This window comes from Triplophysa dalaica, chromosome 13 (genome assembly GCF_015846415.1).
Source record: "Triplophysa dalaica isolate WHDGS20190420 chromosome 13, ASM1584641v1, whole genome shotgun sequence".
Taxonomy (NCBI): domain Eukaryota; kingdom Metazoa; phylum Chordata; class Actinopteri; order Cypriniformes; family Nemacheilidae; genus Triplophysa; species Triplophysa dalaica.
The window spans coordinates 22,273,655-22,297,588 of NC_079554.1; the positions used below are offsets into that span (position 1 = coordinate 22,273,655).

Consider the following 23,934-nt stretch of genomic DNA (forward strand, 5'->3'; position numbering starts at 1 on the left):
TCTTCTTCGTCTTAAAGGGGAATCCATGGAATGCTATAATTAGTGGTTGCTAAGGCACAGACGAACAAAAGCCACTGGCAAGACTTTTGCACCGTGGGGCGACTTCTAGAGAGACCGTAAATCCCTTTTAAAGTTCAGCTGACATGTAGTACATCAAGCAGATGTTGTGAGGACACGGGCTTTAAAGCATCTGCATATTCTACACAAGGTGAGTCCCACTAGGCTTCAAAAAACAGAGAAATGAACATCCTTTAGTACAATCAAGAGAAAAGTACATGCAGACACACCATAATCAAATAAACCAAGCCGAAAGCAAATAACCAGGACCAGATTTCCTCCACTTCCTGTAGAAACACACAGAGACAGAACAAAGTCTGATTTATAAAGTGTGCCATCAGAAAACATTCTACGTTTGAATCATCCAGAGACGTGTATGAAAGATGAAATTCATTGATTTTTTCATGTAAGCACAGCCTTTCGTCAAGGCATCTCAAAAGGTTTTCAGTGAATATTTGTTTAATTCTGTTCAGCTCAAAAAGTGCAAACATGCCTATAAATCTACAGGATAACGTTTAAACATAAAACAAACAGATGACAGTGTAGTTATCTTTAAAACGTGACATTATGAACTGAAATGTTTATGGATCAGGAGGTTAATTGATAAAAAAAGCATGGGAGGTGAGGTTAAACCACATCATGCCTATATGGACTGAACGGTTAGCGGAGCGAATTTGCAAATGTACACTTTACATTTGTACATATTCACCTTTACCGATCCTTCTGGAGAAAAACAAAAGTCCATTTTCAGTGATGTCAAACAAATGGTTTATTTTAAGACCGAGACAAGTTCAAGACACATTTTGTAAGATCCACGTGTACAGATTCTCTTAAGCCTAAAGCAAATGTATAATGTTCACAGAATTGATTTAGTGCACCGTCACTTTAAATCAACAGATAATTGAAATGCATTAAAGACTGAAAGGCCAAGGGCGCGGATTTGAATGTTTGAATGATGTGCACACATGCATCTGCTCAAGTCTGAAATGGAGACGGTTCAATCCGAATGTGCTCTGAGGTCAGGGCTCAACCGCTGATATCTCTGCATTCTTTGGCTTGACATACATGGATATATGGATTCCAGGCATGAAAGCTGGATTTCAACACTGTGGCCGCTCACAAGCTGTCCAAGAAATGTCTTCATTATCTACAGGCCTCCTGGTACAAGTGTTCAACAGCCTAACCTTCAGACACTCACAAACTCTGGAATGTTAAAGACTAAATGCTTTGAAAATTAATAATCATCATAGTTACTGTGTAAACTGGCTGAAGGTCTCTCCCTTATTAACCCTATTTTGAAGGACCGTTCACACCAATAACAATAAATAACAAAATAACAGTATTAACGATACAAAAAAGATATTTACATTACCAGTCAAACTTTTTTGGACCGTTCCTCACGTGTTCATATTTTTTCCATATTATAGAATAATAATGAACTCATCAAAATTATGAAATAAAACTAACGTAAATAAAGACGGTATTTTTTAACTAAAAAACACATGGTATATTAATTTTTTTATAATTACTTTCCCTTGAAAAAGTAAAGTGAGGGATTACTCTTATTTTTCCTAAATTATTTACAGTTACTTCCGATGTAATTAAATACTGTGTGTAATATATGTGTGTGCAATAGTGGAATTGACATCAAAATTCAAAGTCTAACTTTAAAATCTGTGCTTTAATATATAATTCTCACATTTGTAATAGTTTGGTCAGTTAATAAACTACTTTATATAGTTTCATATTATTTATTTGAATTAATTAAAAGAGCTGTTTCATGTCTATCCTTCATTCACTTAACTAATCAAGGTTGATATAGGATATAAAAAGTAATTAGTAATAATAAGAAGGGATGCCACAGTTCTTATCATATTGAACCGTTCCGTTGTGGTTTTGTGTTTAAATTATTTCCGTGTGCTTATTTACACTCTGAACTGAACTTTTTTTTCTCTTCTTAACTTTTTACTGTTTCTATCACATAAGCATAGAACAATGGAAAAAAACCTTTAATGTTCAAGCTATCAAAACCGAATCGAAAGCCGTGGTTGTAAAACCGAGGTTCGTATTGAACCCTGGGTGAGCTGTATTGTTGCATCCCTAGTAATAAGTTATTAAATACTTGATTTGATATAAAAGTATGAAAATTTATTTACATTAAGAAATTATTTTAAATTTTTAGAGGTATCAATTTCATCCTTGGTGCAACTTTAAGAATTTATCCCTAAAGATAAAATTATTATTTAAACAAAAATTATGGTTTTCCAAAAGTGATCTTAATGGGGTGAAACAACAACTATGTATAATAAGTATATATATTTATTTATTTTCATAAAAGCAAATATTTTGCACAGTGTTTAACACTAATGCAGCCCTTCTGTAGCAACACATTCGAGAGCTTGTGTTAAAACCACAATGGATTCACCAGCGTCAACTGTAAAGACAGGTTTACAAGCGTACTCTGAAAACGCTCCAGTTTATCAACACTTAAATTAAATAACGCTAACGCATGGAACTTAGAGATCGCATAAGACAGTTTCGGCCAATCTAATATTAATATTGAACACCTATTCAGTAATATTGCATACGTCTATATATTGCTAAACTATTCAGTTTGATCAAATTTATAAAAGACAGATTATTTCCAGAAAAACACGAGCTGCTAGAAGTCTGACTAGTGGTGGGAGTGTGATGGAACAACAGCACGAGCACACAACACATCATCACATTAATCCCTTCCTGTTTTATACATTGTGCACGTACACGCCGATAGCTATCAAAACACGGATGCATGACTTAGTTTGACTTACCCCGTGCAGTTCATCTTTTAGCACTGGGACCGCGTCATCTATCAGTTTCAAACCTTCTCCAAATCCAGCGTTATATCCACTGTTTATATAACATAACTGAAATCCCATAAACAAACAGACTCACCTGTCGTCAGAGGGGTCCAGAATTATAATAAACTTTCCGAAACAAGTTGGAGTGCTGGTGGAGTGCATCAAATACAGAAATAGTATGTCATACATCCAGCTCGTTTTTTAACAAGTTGACCATGTAAAGCATGAGAAGCCAGCATGTTTAACAGTGTAAAGAATTTAGAATGCATGACATAGCATGATACCCGATCTTTAAGAAATTACCAGTGAAATTACTGGCAAACTGCCAAAGGTCTCGAGAGCGATTTCAACTCTTGAAGTGTGTGTGAACAGCAAGCGTGACTGCTCTTTGAAATCAAGCATGTCTAGACATGGGCCAAACTCATTTAGAACACAGCACACCCCGGGCAGCGCACCACTCAGTTTGTGTCCCACATCCACATGTAGCTTTAGCAAACACTACTTCACATCAGACATGATCTATACATCTTTGCAATTCTGTGATTCATGATGATCTCTTAAACACATCTTCTGTTTTAAAGATACAGAATCGAAATATGCCATTTATCTAAACATGAATCACTGGGAAACAACTTCACAAGCTGAGCCTTCAGGTACAACCAAGTTCACTGAGAATATATGAGACGTGAATGTACAATGAGAAAGAGACGAAATTAAAGAAGGCGGCAGGAAATTTGCAGACAGGTGAGAGAGAAAAAAACTACTTTTAAAAATAAGGCTAACAGTGGAATTAGTATTTAGTATTTTCACTATTCATACTTAATAAATACTTATTTACTAAAAAAAAGTGAAGAATATACAAACATATATGAACAAAACCAACCATTTCAAATGAACTCATGCTGGGTTTAAACCGATATTTGGGCAGGTTTGGTCTAAATAGTATTAGTTTTTTCAAAAGCAGGATAACAATAATAAGTGCACCTGTGTCTTCAGCAAATACAAAGACATCAGATGGATTTGATCAATTCCAGCTGTGGCCTCACCCGCCCGGAGTCTTCAGTCTGTTTAGTAAACGCGAGTAAGAAAGCTAGACACTGGTCTAATTTGGGGTTATGACTGGGTCCTGCTTAGTGGAGTCTTTGATGGTGGTTTATGGGATCGGGTGGGCTTTGATCTTCACTGGGCATCTTTACTGGCTCTACGGGTTCCTCCCGCTCCCATGTCTGAGCAATACGTGAATATTCGTCTTAAACCTCTTATTCAAGCCCGCACGTCAGAACGCAGCACAGAAACATCAATCTCTAACCTCACATTACACACAAAACCCATTCATCACAGCAGGGCCGAGGTCTCCTAGTTCTCCTTCAAACATACCCATTATACCCAAATTTCAGCTTGAACGGGAGTCGGGAATTATGGGATTGACAACAGAAAACAGTCATCAATCGACTCGTATACGTGGATTACTTTGGGGGTAAAACAGATAGTTCAATCAACATTTATTCATCCTTCCTTATGTCATTCCAAACATGTATAGACGACAGAAAGGTTAAGTGATAAAATCAGAACGCTGCGAGACGTCAGCTAAACAGTTGTTGTTCCGGATAACACATAAAACCTTCTTAAACTGACAGCTTGAAATCAGGAACACAAAGATCATGTTCAGGCTACTTGGCCGGGCCGGGTCTGCAGCTGTCATACACACACGGCTATGGATTTATAAAAAAAGTATACAGTCTGTGTGCTACGTGTGCATTTTGTACACTAGGCCCCTGGAAGCTCTACATGATTCTTTACACTTCCAACACAGCTATATCAAAATAAATCAAATGTCCCTTCATACATTCCAGTGTTGTGAACATGGCTGGTTGGGACAAAAGCTAAGATTAACTTGAGATACTTGGCACCTGGCTAGGGAGCAAATGAAGAATTTAAGAAGGAGGGGGGAATGGCACAGGTGAATGGAGCATGACTGAACGGGTTAAACATCACATGACCCCAGACGACAACAAGTCATCCATCATGCCTCGGAGAAAGATCAACAGACATCAGTCTGTGTGTCACTGCACGAGAAATATCTGCAAATATAATCAAAAGATGCTAATATATCACTGACAACATCAATAACAGCATCTATTGATATCAGACCAGACAATTCTCTCTTTCTCATGACATCACTGATCTGTTCCTCAGCTTTTGAAAGTACGATCACTAATGTTCATCAGACACAACACCAGAAATCTCAAAATAAGATTGCAAAGAAATCTAAGATATATATCGATCTACTACAATACTGTCCAATATACACAATTGGACTGTTCACAAGTTTAGGGTCATAGCCTTGTTCTTTATATACTTTTTCAGCATTGTAGAACAACAGTTACTTATACAAACTATTAGGGATGTAAAGATTCACTGTGAGCCGATTGAAAATCGATTATAACATTTGACGATTCAAGCCGGTGGAGATGTTTTTTGAATCCCAGTACATATTTTGAACAGCAGGGGCCACTGTGTTTACTGCAAACTTGGAAAACCTGGCTATGCAGATATTTCTGAAACTTCCAAAAATCCAAGGAAAGCAAAGAAAAATTCTTTGTTAAAGAGACTTTTATTATTCTTTTCATTTTTGATTTATTGCAGTTTAGTTTTGTTTATTTACATAAAATATATTTTCCTTTTACAAAGAAATGTGCAGTGTTTGAGAAATCACAAAAGGGCAGTGGTTCATTTCTAATTTGTCTCATTTTGTAAAAACTAATCGTAAATCAATCGTCACGTGACATCAGTATCTTGAATCGCATCGTGAGCCAAGTGAATCGTTACATCCGTATAAACTATGGAATAACGCAAATATAATATTGAGACAACATTTTCAGTGTAGTCATTTTATCAAGCAGCTTCTTGAGGTCGACCCTGAAATGCTTTTTTACAGAGTTCCCATCTAATCTGACCTCATGCAGAGTTTTTTTCTGCAATTCTAATTTCGGATATTACAGCATATGCCTTCAGATCAAACAGATCATGAAAAACATCTTTGTGCAGTGACCCTAAACGTTTTATCTTCAGACCATATGTCGTTTCTGACGGATGAACATCTTTTAGTTCAAAGGCTGATCAAAACCTTGCAGGAGGTGAGTGTCCACGTCTTTGTACATTATTGTCAACTTAATCCAGTAGAATCCAAGATCTACACATGAAAGAGATATTTGACATAGTTCTGTCTGCATAAAAAACATCAAGCATAGTTCCAAAAACTCCATAAGGTTTCATTTTATCTCTGGGTTTAGATAAAGTAACAGTCATACTTCTGAAGAAAAGTCTACAAAGATCATCACTTTGTACCTGTACTCTTACGCCATGTCCAACCTACGATTTACTTAAAAATCATTTCAAGGAAGTTAATAATCGTCGCCTACCTCAGTGTGGCCATGTTGGGTTGATTCTGAAGGTGCTCTTGCCATTGATGCTGCATGCAGAAACACGGGATGCCCTGCACGCTGCACGAGGCCACGTGAACCGCCGCAGAGGACACGGCGTTTGGGTAGAGGGCACAAGCACGCTGGTTCCCGCTGCAACAGACGGGCTGACGTAACGAACAGCAGACGCAACAGGGGGGCGACAGAGCATTGGGCAGGAGCACACCCAACCTTGGTGAATCCGTCCCATGTGATGAGGATGAGGAACCAGACGAAGACAGACGTGCGGTGCCGTTCGTTCTGAGCGCACCATTCTGCCTGCACAGCGCCTGCTCCGGTTGCTCAGCAGGCTGTACGGGTTCGGGAATTTTGGACGGCATGACTTCCTGGTCCTGATGAGAGTCTGCGCTCGTGTTTGTGACAGGGTGGCTGGCAACCGTAGAGGATCCACCGTTGCTGAGGGGGCCGAGGTCAGCAAAGCCCTCGCTGAGGGCCATGGTCCTTCCTGCCCAAGGACCGACAGCACGCTGCGTTTTACTCTGCAAACACACAACATAAATCCATTTTAAACTCCTCCTCCTATGATGCATCATTAATGGCGTCCTATACAATATAACGTCCTTGATTATTTAACTATATGAAGTAGAAACATGCGTTTTGAGACTGTAGACTGATTCGATGACATCATTCACACAAAGGAACAAAGCAGATTTCAAAGGATTTGTTTGATTGAGAGGAACAGGTTGAAACACATTACAGACAGCAGAGGAGTCTGTGTTTCACGGTGCGCTTGAATTTCAACCCTCATGGCCAGGAAACGATCGCAGTGCGTGAAGTGCCTGCGCAATTTTCAATGTTTCATTGCATATTTTACCACGACACGCATTTGAAAACATTCAATCATATTGCCCAGGTAAATGCAAGGTTGTGATACTGGAAGTTTGCCCAGAAATACAGCGCGACCGCTCATCAAAACCTTTGTGCAGAGTACATCCCAAATGTTCCTTTATAAAACCAAAACCAGCGTCAGGGCTACGAGCATCGCAAATCAATATCTCCTTTCGTATAAAGAGAGGATCAAGCCATTCCTCTATTTGTCTGATGTGTGCTATAAATACAGTCTCTGAAATACCTGCATGAACTAACAAATCTGCTTGTGTTTGCAGATCAACCGCGTTCAGTAAACAGCAGCCGGACGGAAAGAAAGAGCTTCTGAAAAGGGAACCCTGAGGAAAGGGAAACACACGCGCCATGCTATGAATGACCGGATGCCTCTTGCATTCAGGAAAGCCCAAAACGATGACAGTATAACATTTTTATCAGTGTAGGGTCAAGTTAAGGGAATGGAGTAGGGGTCGGTATCAGTTGATATAATATATATATATATATATATTATAGCCGATAAATCATAAATCATTTCCTCTGGTTAAACTTCAGCTGCACAGTTAAAATACAGCACAGTCCGGTCTTTCTGTCGTGATCATTCACTAATATTAGCAAAACGTCGTTGATGTAGGTAGAGTATGTAGATACAGTATTTATGAATGTGTAAATTACAGGAACAAAAGCATATTGTTTGAATGAGACCTGTTAGACCTGGGGCTATTGAGAACATTTCTCTCGAAGAACATCTATAATTTGTTTATTAAATATACAAGAAAAGTTTGAAGGTTAAAGAATCGTAAACTAACAGAGTAAAGTAAGCTTGATGCGTGATTCTCAGGGAGAAAAGAGAACTAATGGTTACCTTGTTTTTTGCAGTGAATGTTTTCAAATAAAAGCAGTTTTTGCCTTTTGTTTCAGTCTTAGGGAATTTTATATTAACATTAAGATACTGAACGTCGGCCAATATATTGGTTATCGGCTTCCAATGTTAAAGAATTATCGGTTATGGGCCAAAATTTACATATCGGTGCATCATTATGCGTAAGTTATAGCCGTGCGTAGGACCTACGGCGTAGCTTACGCAGAGCCACATGCCCTACGCCGTAGCCTGACGCGCACCCCTCCAAAAATGTAACAACGGGTCAACTCAACAGGGACCCTACGCGGAACGCAAGCGCTGTGATTGGTCTGTTCGAACCCCTCCCTCAGGACAAAAAACTCTGCGATTGCATCATGTTTACTCAAACGCATTTCTGATAGAATTCTCTAAGTGAATTATTTGTTCATGTGTATTTAACATCTCAAGCTGCAACAAAAGTGACCGTTTACTCGCTGCTATCACTGCTAATGCCTCTCAAACGAGCTCATTCTTCTTTATCTCCTGTAATGGATACACAAGTAACACGCCGTGCCTAGTGATCATTGCCTGTCGACGCAGACAACGACGCAGAAGTGTAGATGAAAACCGACACGTAACCTACGGCGTAGGTCCTACGCACAACTATAACTTACGCTTTACGGTTCATTTTAAAGCCGGAGTATAGTTTCCTTTTACAGTACAGTACCGCCAGAATTTAGTTACATCGGTAACCACCAGGCGGTAACCCTGTCCTGGGAGCATCGATTCAAGGTAGTTGAAAGAAACCTGACCCCTATAGGCCCGGAGATATATTAAAATATGTCCTAATGCACAGGAGTCAAAAGTAGTATACTTTGCAAGGCTGTGCGTTCGGTAAAGAAACGAAGTATGCCACAGCCTTAAGTCTGTGTGAAAACAAATGGAAAATTTCTAAAACGTTTTGCATACACTTAAGTCACACAAATATTTGTAATGCATCATTAAAGTCCCACATCGTACAGGTGTACACTGTACAGTAACCACAGGTGTAGTTCATCACACTGAAGATCACTTCTGTGATCACGCCATTGGTTAAACCACTGATCCTATCTGAGGATGCTCAAATAAACAGCAAATGTTTTGAAAGCACCACAGAGAAACACTGTTTACACTTCTCAGGAAAATGAACATCAATGGTTGACTTATATCCGCCTATCCTTATTACCATATACCAATATTTATTACCATAATATCCCTTACAGTTTACATCTGGGTTGACAATCACAGTGTGTCAAAAAGACACGGCGGGTCTATAGAATTTACAAACCAAACCAAATAAACAAGCAGAATTTATTATAAGCACATGTTCACGAATTCAGGAGAGATTGAGAACAGATACGCAGAGCTGCTGTATATAACATAAGCAAAACTCTCACATGTGTTCTTTTAAACATGTCAAACAGCAGCATGTAAAGACACACGTTCTGTCCTATAATCAAAACAAATGCGGCGATTAATGGAAGCTGAATAACTTCACAAGGAAACTAAAGGAAGATGTTATCAAATCTATAGTTAACGTTACACCAGAGTCCAGATTTCCATTCCTCGTGAACTCCTGTCAACAATCCACGAGTCTCTTGATAAAAATAAGTCGCGTTAAGATGTAAATTGGTCTTTTTTAAGAAAAGCCTCGATCGTTTCGACCTCAAATCGTCTCAAAGACGAACGCCAGCGTCTCCAAACCGCGTTATTTACTTTTCCTCGACTCGACAAACTTCGCCTCAGCCGTCCAAACGTGCGCGTGCAAAACTCACCAAACGGACACAAAAGCTGCAGAAACAAGATCAGCTTCACGGCATCCCATAATCACAGAGAAATACTATATAATCCTTTTGAAAACGGCGAGTTATTTCACGCGTTTCGCTAGAACAACGGAACACATTCAATCCTCGTTCAGTCGACGCGACAAACGCGTTCCATCAGCCGCGCGCGCGCCCCCTACACAGCACGCGTCGAGATCGATGACGTCAGCCCGCGTCTGACCAATCACAGCGGTTCCATTCTAAACAGCGGTGGTGTAGACAACTTTGATTTATTTTCTTTTTTTGAGAGAGAACTGAGAAAGTTTTAGTTTTGTTGATTCGATATATTGACATTTTTAGCAAAAATATATATATTTGAAGAGTTTGGTTCCAGAACGAGATGACTCAAAAATAACGTTTTTTATTATGTTATCTGGTCTTTATTTTGTTAGTTTGCTGTATTTTTGTTTGTTTTTATGGCTTAAATCAAAACAAAGCAACTGCAGTTTGATTGATATTGATATTTACTGTCTAAATAAAATAAAATAATCTCATTTTGGAACGAAAATCTTCATATATTTCCATACAATGCCCTTTGCTTTTATGTAGTGTTTTGTTCGTAGTATTCCTGTACATTTTTGTGGTGTTCTTATGGTAACATTTCACCAATCGTGTTACCAACAGATACCTTTATAGTTTATAACCATTAACATTTCTCTGAAAGTTTCTCTTTTTATCAAAGACAGGCTATTTCATTTTAAGGTCACTTACCATCTTTAGGAAATCTTTATACAACATAGATATTTGGTACACTATGGTGTCTCTCTAGCATTACCACAACCAAATGCAAATGGCCGTCCAAATAGACAACCCCACCCAAAATATTTAGTGTCGTTTAAAAATATGCTTCTAAGAAGGGATAAGAATGTGCTCGCACCATATGCCAGAACCACATGGCCGTGCATCTCAGGGTGGGTCAGAGCAGAGATCTCTGAAATATCAACAGGGAGCGAAACTCCAAGACTGAACTTCAAAGAAAAGAAACGTTCAAAGAGAGAGCAACGTTGCTGCATGAAGCCATAATCAAAGCACTGCAGTTAACTGTATCCATCGCCAACAGTTCATCAAAACCCACAAGGTCAGCCAACATCACGGCACGACAAGAAAAAGAAAATCACAGATGGACGAGGGTCATACACGACGGCCAGGATGGAGACTGACGGTGGAGATGTTTAAAGATGAAATGAAGCACCACATGTTGACTAAATCTGAAATTTCCAGTTTTTAAACTTCATTGGGTAACAGTTTGTTTCCACATGAAAACTCCTGTATTATGAACCTTTAGGGGACTGGATCTGTGTGCAGCACCTCTATCAAATGGGATGGACGACTCCTCCCACATGTGTTTTACTGAACCGAGATCTATACACACGATGCAAATCAAAGTGAAACTATTTTAAGAAACGTTTAGTCTTATCATAAGGACATTGACGGAGCATTAACTGCAGTTTTTCTTGTTTACCAAGAAGTAAATGCAGGTGCAAGCCATGCGGCAGGCGCAAGGCACATTCATATGCTTTCATTCTGTGATCCAACAATGTAAATCCATAAAAGCACGGAGGGATGGGATTTTGGCTGGAAGTGAAATCTGGGAACGTGTCCAGGACCATGTTCTTGATTTACATTCCTCACATGAGTGTTGCCTAACGGCTCTCAGGTGCGAGAGAGAAAGCGTGCTGTCCCGGCTCTCTATGATAACCAATGATAATGATGACTATAACCAAGTCTTGTGCTGGCGTATCTCATGTGTTATATTCGATTGACGTTTTGTTTGGTGTAAGTCACGCAAACCAATGAACAGACAAAATATTTAGGGAATAAAAAAACTCTCCATTCTTGAGTATTATTTAACTTAACCTTATATAAAATGGCCTGGTTGTCTGACCATCCTTGCGCTGATGGGTTAAAAGTAAAAAGCGGTTTTGATCCTTGATTCCTCATATAGATTGTGAATCGCAACGGTGGGTCACTGTCTATTTCACCCCGTTTGATCGCCTTTGAGGGACGTCATCCAAAGTCAATCCGAGATCTGGCTGATGCTCAGCCAATAGCATGCGACTCTGGAATTCCACCTTCATTCCCTCTGTTGGCGTTGAGAGTGACACAACGGACTTCAGAAGGAAGCACGTCCGTCAGACAGTCTTCTGGACTTCCAGACACTTTTTGGAGCGGGGATGTCAAATTTCTCTAGGGGCGTCAGATTCCAACAGAGGGAGGTTCAGGGACTAGAGGAATTCTGACATGATGTCTCAAGGCCAAACGGAAGAGAAACAGACGCCTTACTGTACTATAACACTTCGATGCAAAAAAGATTTAAACAGACTTACAATTAATTTCCTAAGAGCTGTACTCCAGCTGTACTAGAGACACTCCACATCGACTCCACATTCAACGCAGACAACGGCAGACATTAGGAATGTTACAGGTTCAATACAAGTTCAATTGTATCAACAGCATTTGATAAAGAACATTATCACAAAAAGCGTATTATCTCATCCTGGAGTATAAAAAGGACGAGTAAAGCACCTACAATGGAAGTGCATAAGGAAACACAAGGAATGTTATAATACGTATATGATAATTATAAAGTATAGCTAAGCTTTTCTCTCAAAGGTATATTCAGTGTTTTATCAGTCAAGCTTTCACCATTTAATATAAATGAAGAGTTTGTTTCCAAAATCAAATAACTCTGTTTTAATTTATTTCTTTTTATGGGTTAAATGAAAACTAACTAGCTGCAGTTTGATTGATATTAATTGAAGTGAATGTCTAGTCATAGTACATCTCATTTTGAAATTAAACTAATGATTTATATAAATGATTTAAAGGAAAAACAAGCAGTTGAACACTTGGGCTGTTTCTCCTGTAGATTCATAATAATAATCGTGCTTTTTATTTTTAAGGCCACATTCCCCGCGATCGCATTTTTCACCCTTTAGTAAGTGTTTAATGTTGCTGTTAGATCATAAATAATATCTGCAAAATGATAAAGCTCAAAGTTCAGTGCCAAGCGAGATATTGTCTTTAACAGAATTGGCTTTTCAAGGACTACAGACAACGGCTGGATCAGACAACAGCCCTCTACTTCCTGGGTACATGATGTCACTATTCCGAGTGCTTTTAATAACTTCAGCCCAAAGGAATACGCCAACAAATGGGCGAGGTGTTCCTGAGTGAAGAGGACGAGCCGCTGGTGATCAAAGATTGTAAACATTTGACTGTGCTATGAGCTACACTTCTTTCACATTCATCACAGTCCTACAGATGGTCATAATAATTCAGTGACACACAATCTAAGATAACCGACTGTCAAATAACAGCTTCATGACTTTAACATCGGCTGTGAAAGCTGTTCTGTGTAATACACTGATATTGTGTGTGTATGCGCTTACCTCTAAAACACTTCTATTAAATGTCCTTTAAGGTCCAGCTTGCAAATGTCTCCTGATCAATCTGCTTGTTTTATTATCCAACTCAGGTCCAATATCAAAAAGGCGAAACTAACGCTTCTGTTATTAGTGTTAATTAATATAACCGATCTGACGCCATTCGGTCTGGTGTAATTTCCCTCGCCATATTAGGAAATAAAATTGCGATCTCAAACAAAGATTGACGTTTGCACGTGCACTAGCAGACCTCCGTTACACTTCGATTGATCTGCATGTTTTTAACTGATAAAGTGAAGTTGACGCCATTGTTACAGTTTATTGCTAAAAGACAAAGTTTATTAATACACGTGTACTGAGAGGGGCACCGACCAATAACAACAGCCTGAGAAGCGGAAGCTCGCTGATATGGTATGGGTGGGACATCTTCACATACAGATTCTAAGTGGGAAACCAATCACGACAGACCTGTGTCAGCTTTACCAATCAGAGCGTTTCGGAAGGAGGGACTTTATATAGACCAGAAGAAATCCAGTTGTTCTGTTAAAAGAGGGACAGCGGTGAACAATAGATTTGAAATATGTGAAATATAAAGTGTTTTTTTATTAGAAACTTGAACATTCATTGTTAAACACCCGAAAGAAATCATCAAAGCCTCAAAAACAGCAAAGACTGGCTCCTTTAAAAAAAAAGTAAAAATTAGCAATGAACAAACTTATGCTGTTGAATATCCTGCAACTTTCTTTTAAAAATCCCTTTTTTAATTCTTTAAAAAGTCAGACGGACTAAAAAATGATGATCCATTAGTCATAATCTGATATTAACAACAACAATGACCACAGCAACATTACACTGTTGGATTAAATTGGATTCCAAACACAAGAGCCATTAAGTCTTTAACTCGTTACAATCTTTAAACATAAACATTAGTAAAAGACCACCACAAAAACACAACAAAAAATTATAAGAACATTTGTGATAAATGACCACAAAACCGCACAAAAATCATAAGCGTGTGATAGATTTCAGCTGTAGCCACTCGGTTACGCCCACGACTCTACAGCCTGGTCTTCATCCCGCCGCCTTCCTGCCAACACAAACCAAATCACCTCGCCCTGCATGATTTCACTCAGCGGCCCCGGTGTGTGTGTGTGTGAGTGTGTTTTAATGAACAGACACATGCTATAAGGGCTCCGCTGGCGTCCCCCCTGTGTCATGTTTCCAATGATTGTCATGAAGCAACAGCTGCTGCCCGCATTAAAAATGTGAAAATAACTCAACAACAGAAGAATTTGACGCATATTTTATTACTTTGTGTGTGTGTTATACACAAACCATCTACATTTCATACACCTTCAGGACTTCAAATGTGGACATTTAAGTTTAACATCAAGATTTTAACTCATAATATATGAGGATAACTGCCTTTTGCTTATTTAATCGCCACATGAGGCTTTCATTGATCTTATTTTGAACGGCTCTGCAGCGTTATAAATGTGTTAAAGGAAAAACAGACTGTCTGTAGAAAAAAACTACATGGATTAAAAAAAGAATTTAAAGACTGTTGTTCATAATAGTTTAGATAGTGTTTATTACATTATTTATAAAGTCCTTCATTAGCTGTAGTTATATTGAATGTTTTATGCCATATTATGATCTCTTTGTTGTGAGATCACCAGGTTTGAGGACACAAACACACGCGCAATCAAACACACGCACACACACTTACAAACACACAAAAAACACACGCACACGCACACAAACACTCACATACACACATTTTGAAACATTGATGTTGGATTGTTCAATATTCAGCAAATCTCCACCCCTGAAACATCTGAACCGCTGCTCGGACCACATGTGGCCATTATATGGCAGCGAAAGCAAACGTGCCTGTCAAACTAATAACTTTAAAAAATATAGTGATGTTCTCAATTATACTAAAACAACAGTGCATTGTGTGAAGTATTCAACGGATTATCTCAAATCACATTAAGTATTCCATCTGAGGATACAAATGCAGAATAAAACCAAGCACACATTTACAATATTGTCAAAAGAAAAATCTAAAGTAAACATATTGTGTTTGAATAAATCAATGCACATTAGTCCAATGGACAAACAAAATCAAATTAGTCATCAATGCAATTATTTGCTTTGCCTCCTCCTGACATCACCAATCCCTACAGTCACATTAAGACCTTGTTTTATCTCCCAATCAACTCAAGTGATGGATCAAATACAGTTTTACTCTGCAAACACTGTTTCCTGTTGACTTGAAGTTGTGAGTAAAAGCATGGACAGGCGTCTTGTACAAAAATATCAACCTCCATAAAATGGACTTTGTTCCTAATTTTATCAAAAGTTTTCGGGTTTCTCTGTCGGTCTGCAGAAAAGTAGCGAGCTTTGTTGAGAATGGCCAAGAGAAACATTAGCGTGTGGGTACCAGCAGACAGACACAGTCATGATGAATGTGCTTAGACAAGTGTATTCTATAAATATTACATACATGTGTGCGTACTTGTCTGTCACACTAACAAATGTTTCATACGCTGCACAATGTGTTCATGTGTGCGTGAATCGAGTACGAAGAGATTTCATGTTATTTACGAGAAGCATCCTCATACAACATGAAGCATGCAACATAAGCACACCAGATTGTAACTCACATAAAAAGAATCTGTAGCTATATATATTCGACGTGAAAAGATTTTCCTCACACTGCCTTTGAGAGTAATGATGAATAAAGCAAGAAAAGTGATACTGTGGCAGGACTGACACATCAATAGAGGCTCAGACAGGAGAGGTCCGGGTCTTTCTGTATGTTAAACCCTCTGCTTCTCAAAAGAAAAGATCAGGTATCAAGACATAAAAACCAGCTGCTCTCATACCTGCAACCAATACAAAACTGTCACTTACGCATGAGAAGAATATCCAGAGAAAATATAGAATCCATATGACTCATATAATGGCCATCTTAAAGGGACAGTTCACCCAAAAGTGAAAACTTGTCAAATTTCCAAACCTTTAAAATGTTTGTTGTACTGCTGAACACAAGGAAGATATTTTGAAAAATGTAAGTAATCATCCCCCATTGACTCCCATAATATTTATTTTCCCTACTATGGCAGTCAATGGGGTCAATCTGTTTGGTTACTGACATTCTTACAAATACCTTCCTTTGTGTTCAGCAGAACAAAGACATTGATTCAGGTTTGGAACAATCAGTGGGTGAATAAATGAGGACAACATTTTCATTTTCGGGTGAACTGTCCCTTTAAAGCTCTTTTCCGTTTCTCTCTACGTTTATATGGGCAGTCGAGGGTCTTTGCAAAACCAAGTTTTTTCTCTTACAATAAACCTGGTGTGTGCAGCGCTTTCGGCTAGAATATTGATATCGCCCAACTCTAAAACCGAGAAATGCATAAGCTCCTGCCAGATTCAGATTTGTTAGATGATAATGTGTATGCGCTCGATGATTTGTGTTGTAAACTGAAAGGAGCCTAAAACACATTCTCCACCGAGATAGTAAACTATATTACCGTCAGTGACAACATGAGTCCGTCTGATAGCGCACGTCTCACGGGACGCTACACGGACACTTTCCTAAGCGCTTTTAAAAGGTATTTTGGAGGAATAAAACAAAGATAAAGGGAAGGAAAAATTCTGAGGCAAAAACCTCCTCCCAAACTGTTCTGTGCAAACTCAATTTCGAGAACTAGAGCTAAACGTGAAAGTAAAAGTGACAAGACGTTTGTCAAACGTGGTGGAAATCTGTGTGAATGGGAATTTAACCTCTGAAGTCTACGAATAAAAAGTGCATCTGTGAAATCCGTGAGATTTTTACATTCCAGTAAATCATCTTCTGTCTGTTTGCTTATTCGAAAAATTTGATGTCGGCATTAGATCTTGACATTCACCCGATGTACTGTTGTCCAGAATGAGTCCTTAACATGCAAAAGAATTGAGACGGAGAGACGTTTTAAGCATAGAAGCCATAAAAACTGCGACGGAGTGTCAGACAATCGAGTCAGTGTTAAGGTCCGAGACGACAGAAGTGAATATTTCACAGTGTAATGAGCTTTAAGTAGTTTTCCAAACAGTTTCCAAAGAGCTAATATCCGCCTCAAAGATTTATAGGAGGGACCCCGAGCACGCTTTTTCAATGATGAAAAGAAAAATCTAGCGTGCGTAATGAAGCAGGGCAAAGGAAACGTCAATAATGACTCTCAGCGTGTGCTTGCGTTTCAGTTTTCCGCCCCGTTCCGGGGAGCTCAAAGGACTTCGGGAATGAAGCACAGTTAGTGACGGCTCATTGTTGCGGGACCCACTAAATATTTGCTCTTCCCAGCTCCGGGTGTTAGGATGAGAAGACGTTCTTTGTCATGAAAGGTCAGAGGCCTCCGATCTCCTTCCTGGAACCAAACCGGACAGAAATCCACGTCTTCCATTTGGGAGAGGAATTTCAAAGCAGCTTGCGCAAGCAAACCACGACACCTCACATCGATCAAACTTTCAGAATCACTGGACAGACACAAGGTCTTCCGACAACCAAAAGTCCCAACTCCAAAACTGATACGAAACCAAACACGTTTACAAGGAGTTTCAAAAACCAGTCATTAATACAGCAACAGCTCCTACAAAATCAGAGCATGATGGGATATGCGAGGAACTTCAGCCCTGTCATTAAGACAAGAATCTGGAGTTTTATCTGACGCCAGAGTGATCCTGAAGTTTAACGGCGGCAGAAGATCAAAGCCCATCCTCGTGGAGAAACGCCGAGTTGCTGCTTGTAATCGACTCTGTTACTAAACTTTCAACACAGCTGTTTGAGCGCCTGCGGCTGAACGCTGCTGATACACAGAGACGACATCTCCACCGTCTGTTCTCCAACACCACGACTCTCATCGCCTATTGTGTGCGTTATTAATTGAATAAGGTTATTATTAGTCATTGCTTTACCTTTAATAAAACCCATCCCTGACGTCAGAAATACTCCTAACCGGTGTTGGGCGAGTTACTCTGAAAATGTAATGAATAACTAGTTACTAATTACATATTCAATAGTAAAATGACTCTCTCCCAAAAGTATTTAATTACTTATTACTAATGACTTTCTTTATCCTATATCAACCTTGACTAGTTAAGTGATAGACATGAAATGACTTTTAATGAATTAAAATAAATAATATATAACAACATAATGTAATATTATTAACTGACCAAAGTATTAAAAATATGAGAATTATACGTTAAACCACAGATTTTAAAGTTAAGGTCTCGCACATACAGTCCGAAATTTTCATATGCGTTTTTCCTATTTGTCAATCGTTTCTACAGTATCTCTAAATTGACAAAACGCCTCTCAAAATGCTTGCTATGGGTGCAAAAAACGCAGAAAATCGAATCCAGTCCGAATTTTTTATGACGAATGAAATTATCAGAGGCGATGTGTACATATGATTGACACAACGTGAAGTCGTATTTATTTTTTAACGTGCCAAATTTCAAACGCAAATTTTGGATTCAATATTCAATGGACTATAGACTTTGAATTTTTATGTCAATAACACTATTGCACACACATATATAACACACAGTATTTAGTTTCATTACATCAGAAGTAACTGTTATTAAATTACACAAAAATTAGAGTAACTCCTTACTTTACTTTTTCAAGGGAAAAGTAGTTTAATTACAGTAAATAATTACTTTCTTTATCCTTTATCAACCTCGATTAGTTAAATGATTCAAGGATAGACATGAAACAGCTCTTTTAATTAATTGAAATAAATAATATAAAACTAAAGAAAGTAATATTATTAACTGACCAAAGTATTACAAATTAGAAAATAAGACATTTTAAAGTTAGACTTTGAATTTTGATGTCAATTCCACTATTGCACACAGATATATTACATAGTATTTAGTTTAATTACATCAGAAGTAACTGTAATTAAATAATAGATAAAATTAGAGTAATCACTTACTTTACTTTTTCAAGAGGAAAGTAATTTAATTACAGTAACTAATTACACCCAACACTGCTGCTATCACTCACAAACCAAACAATAACACCTTAAAAAACAGATCTGTATTTCCAGACACTTTAGCTAAACCAAAAACGTGAAAAGTGTTCTTTGTAATACTATTTAATTCTAATAATAACGTGTAAAGTCACTTGGACAAACTAGGAAATAAAGTCTGGACTAGCGCAGACCTCTTGTGTGAATCAAAATGACTTTAATTGGAGGAAAAGGGGGGAAAAGTGTTGTGCACACCTCCCGGTGTTTTCAAACCCCACTTCAAGATTCTCACTGCACAATGGCATCTCTCGGACCGCCGGCCCCCAGACAGCCAGAGGTCAAAGGTCGGCGCTCCTCTGCCCACTCCTGAACTGTTGACAGCCTTCAAAAGGGTCAAAGTGAAGAGAACAGAACCGTGCCGGATGCTTTACGAGTTCCCACAAACCAACGGCCTGACACACGAAATGATGGAAAAATTCAAAGCAACATGGTGTGATGTTCAGTTTTTCTGACTTAAAACAAATCATTGTGTGTTCTCCCTCGTGTTGTTTTGAACCTGGTTGAGTCCTTCTTCAATGGAACACACAAGAAGATATTTTGAGAAATGTGTTTTGTGTTCATACATTGGAAGTCAATGGGGTTCAGCGTATGGGGTTGTTTGTTCATGAACGTTCTTCAAAATATCTTCTTTTGTACACTGAATAAATAACACTGAAGATAAATAATAAACTAAATGTATGTGATGTTTATGCAGATACCTGCTATACAAAACTAATATACACCACAATTATACATGCATTAAAGCTGTCCCTAAGAACTACACACACAAACACACATTGCATTACAACAAATGCATCTTACTGAAAGAAACAGGTTGATGTAAACTACATGAACGCATTTCTTCCTGCATATTCACTCTTTTCCTTCAACTGCGTCCAACATGAATTTTCTAACCGAAAGCATGTGCTCTACATTAGAGAGCCAAAGTCCCATTAACATTAGACATAGAAAAATCTGACCAAACCCACACGGTTTCCACGATGGTCATATATCCTGCAGATGAGACCTCTCATTCCTTAACACGATTACCTTCGGAGAAACCATTTCATTTGATTCTTTTTACATTAAATAAGATCTGAGCGTTTCAATCACCTACATTCCACTAAGGAATGATTGAAACTCACATCCCCTGCGGTCACAGCGTGCCGTCGCTCAATCATAGCGGACTGACCGGATATAAAAGAAAACAGCGGAGAATCCTTTTCATTATTCACTCATGATGAGTGATGTCGAACTAAACCCGGCTGACTTTCTTTCTCAGATTTATGGTGATCGTTCTTTCTAACTGACCAGATGACACACAGCCTGTGATCAATACATGCATTTCTCTCATTCCAGAGACAGGTTCTGTTTCTTTGGATTGACATCGAAGTTTGCCTGGTAAACACAGAGCTCTGAGAAACGTACACACACACATCTGGGCCCGTATGTATAAAACTTCTCAAAAATGCTCTTTAGAGTAGTCTTAAACTTTGACTTAAGTGTCAAAACATTATTTGTTAGAAGTAGGACTTTGTTAAGAGTAGGAGACTTTTATAAAGTTTAAGAATTCTTAAGTTCTGACTTAAATTAAAAAAGGACAATTCTTATTTTTTCATGAAAATTGCAGTGTTTATAGTAAATATTTTATCAATGTGGGTGAAAATTCCTGTACCTTCATAATCTCCAATTAAAATCAAAAAAATTACTATCCATTTCAAATAATGTAAACTAGACGGCCTGGGCGGAGCATCTGTTAACTCCTCCCCTTCAGTTGTCAGTCTGCTGCCAGTTTAATTTCAAAATCAATGCAACAGCTGTTTTATACACCCAATCAATTCAGAGTGAAAAATGCACTATTCATTTTATCCTTTGAAATTCCTTTTCGCACGGAAATGTGTCAGAATACGGAGGTAAAAACGATCGCAACTTCCGGTTCACGGGGACTTTAAATGTTGTGAATTAAGGACTACAATGATTTTAAAACAACATGGCCGCCCTTGAACTCTGAATCGGCCAATAGGGTGGGAAATGTGGGAAATGTTACTTCAGTTGACTTCAACCCAATTAAAAGATAAATACATTAAGTAAGCTGCAATTTCATTTTTCAACACAGATGGCGACAGAGATGCAACAATTAAAAATTGCAGTTTCCAAATTCGCACTATGTGCAAAAAATATTACAAATATGTATCCATGTTTTGGTTTCATAGACTTTTAATTCAGTTTGAACCGTTAATTTAAATAATTAAGCTGCTGAATCGCATCCTATTACACTCACAGCTGTAGGCTATATAGAGAAAAGATTTTACATTTTATTTATTACACAGTGTTTTTATCATAACACCTAGGAACCTTTATGAACCACTCTTATTCTTAACTGTAACAACAGAGTAAAATGATGTCATTCTTAGAATTTTGACACACTTGAGAGTAACATTTGACTTTTTCAATACGTCTAATTCAAGATTATGGGATCAGGTGAAAACGCTCCATCTGACCTTAATAAATCTCACAGGAAGCCGCAGGATTTGGGGTCTCGACATGTCGGATGTGTTTGGAGATTTGGTAAAAACATGATTCCAAATAATTCTCTGACGAACGCACAAAAGGGCACAAACACACTTCAGAATACTCTGATACTGTTCGGTATGACACTTCTGCTCAACTTCACAAGCTCCAGGTACTGATGACAGTAAGTCAGAATGAGGAATAACGTGTTCAAGCAGCTGCTTGTGAGTGAACAAACAGCCTTTATTCACATCAGAACTGATTCACCTCATAAATTCCCTTCATTGGTACACAGTCACTCTAAATGACATTTAAAGTCAAACCTGGAGGAAGTCCGAGCAACAAAAGGTCAAAATTTTGTTCACCAAAAGCAAAACCGAATCACTTTATTGAAATCAAGGTGAAGCTGTGAGCTTACGTCACGCTCGTGAAAAAGCCAACAGAGAAATGTCAAAGCCTTGCATGTTGTGTTATACAAGTTACTTGAACATTAGGAATGGAACGATTTACAAGTCTTAGTTTGTTTATTTATTAAAGAGACTTTTTGTTATTCATATTTTATTTTATTTGGTATTGTTTTAAAATTGCAGTTTAGTTTTGTTATTTGACATAAAATATATTTTTGTTTTACAAAGAAATGTGTATCGTTTGAGAAATTATAAAAGGGCAGTTGTTCATTTCTAATTTGCCTCAACTCCTTTTGAAGAAATAAACGGTGAATGAATTGTATTAGGAGATCAGTATCATGAATCTTTACATCCCTGAAAAACAAACTGATATAGAAATTCTGGGTCATTAAGATTTGGGTTATTGAGAAGCAGAACCCAAAATGTTATTAGAATATCTCTTGCAAAAAACTTTTTTTTTACTTTAAGCAACATATTTTGTGGATTCCAAATATAAACCAAGTTAGAAATCCTCCTTTCTTTCTTAAGTCTGCTCATCTCATCTGCTTTCCTACAATCATCCAATCTGCACACAACAATCCAGAACAGAGTCTTGTTAGTGAGCGGATGTCAAGGAAGTTGTGTATTTGAATAGTGATTCAGCATTCGGTGTGGTCTCACAGGACGATCCACACAAATGTCAGACAAAGTGAGGTCAGTCTCGCCTCCGCTTGCCAAACATGAGCGCATCAGAGTGTTTGTTGAATCCTTAAAGAGCTTGTTGGATTCAAAAACTCAAGAAGACACGCCATCAACATGCATACAAATACCCATTCTCTAATTAAGCACAATAAACATTGTTTAATTTGATTTGATTCTGAAAAAATGTAGATAATGACAAATGTGACATGTGCAGCAGTGGCCAAAAGTGATGACTGAAGGGTGTATTTGTACAATATTGGTTTTAATGAAATAATATGAGGTGGTACAAAATAGGAAAAAAACTTTAAAGATATTTATGGGGTCAAATTATTAGGAAAAAAGACAGACTACAGTGTAACACACAAAAAAAGTGAATACACAAAAAAGAGTAACTAAAGCAAACACAGAATAGAGTTTCATCAGTTATGAATATTTTCTTGTTTTTAACTAAAGCATTCATTATTATGAGTCTACACTCAATAAATCTCCTTCAATTCTTACATTCTAAATCCGACCTTCAGTTCACACTCCAAACACAACTATACACAATCTGCATAAAAATCCCCAAAACATCTTTAATATATATCAGTTTTCCAAAGTTGGGCATCACTTTTGGCCACTACTGTACAAGATGTACATCATGACATTTTCAGACTCACGTTTAGCACAGCACATTTTTTTAACATTACTGAGGACTGTGAAAAGAACCAAAAGGTCAAACAAACATTTTTTTAAACAATATTAAAATGATTTGCCTGCATTTTCTATAGAGCGTTTGTTAAAAATGTCCAGGACATAATCCCTTAAACTCCACTCAGAATAAAAATGATTCAACACACACACACACTCGCACACAAACACAGCACACGCAAACACACATATGCACAAGCATACACACACAAACACAGGAACATACACGCAAGCACAAACACACACACACATACTCGCACACACACGCAAACACACGCGCGCACAAACAT

At 38.0% G+C, this 23,934-nt stretch overlaps 1 protein-coding gene across 2 annotated transcripts in view; it reads right to left on the reverse strand.

Annotated features, from left to right (window-relative positions):
• disp1 (dispatched homolog 1 (Drosophila)) overlaps nucleotides 1-23,934 on the reverse strand; it is a 37,048-nt gene that overhangs the window by 6,970 nt on the left and 6,144 nt on the right. Inside the window, exons 1-2 of one of the 2 annotated variants that reach the window (XM_056765242.1) lie at nucleotides 9,857-10,026; nucleotides 6,320-6,858 (exon numbers count right to left, since the gene is read on the reverse strand). In XM_056765242.1, coding sequence (XP_056621220.1) covers nucleotides 6,320-6,816 — 497 coding nt within the window. In that variant the 5' untranslated portion in view covers nucleotides 6,817-6,858; nucleotides 9,857-10,026. Of the gene's footprint in view, nucleotides 1-6,319; nucleotides 6,859-9,856; nucleotides 10,027-23,934 lie in introns of those variants that run through there. The other variant, XM_056765244.1, reaches the window with a different exon arrangement.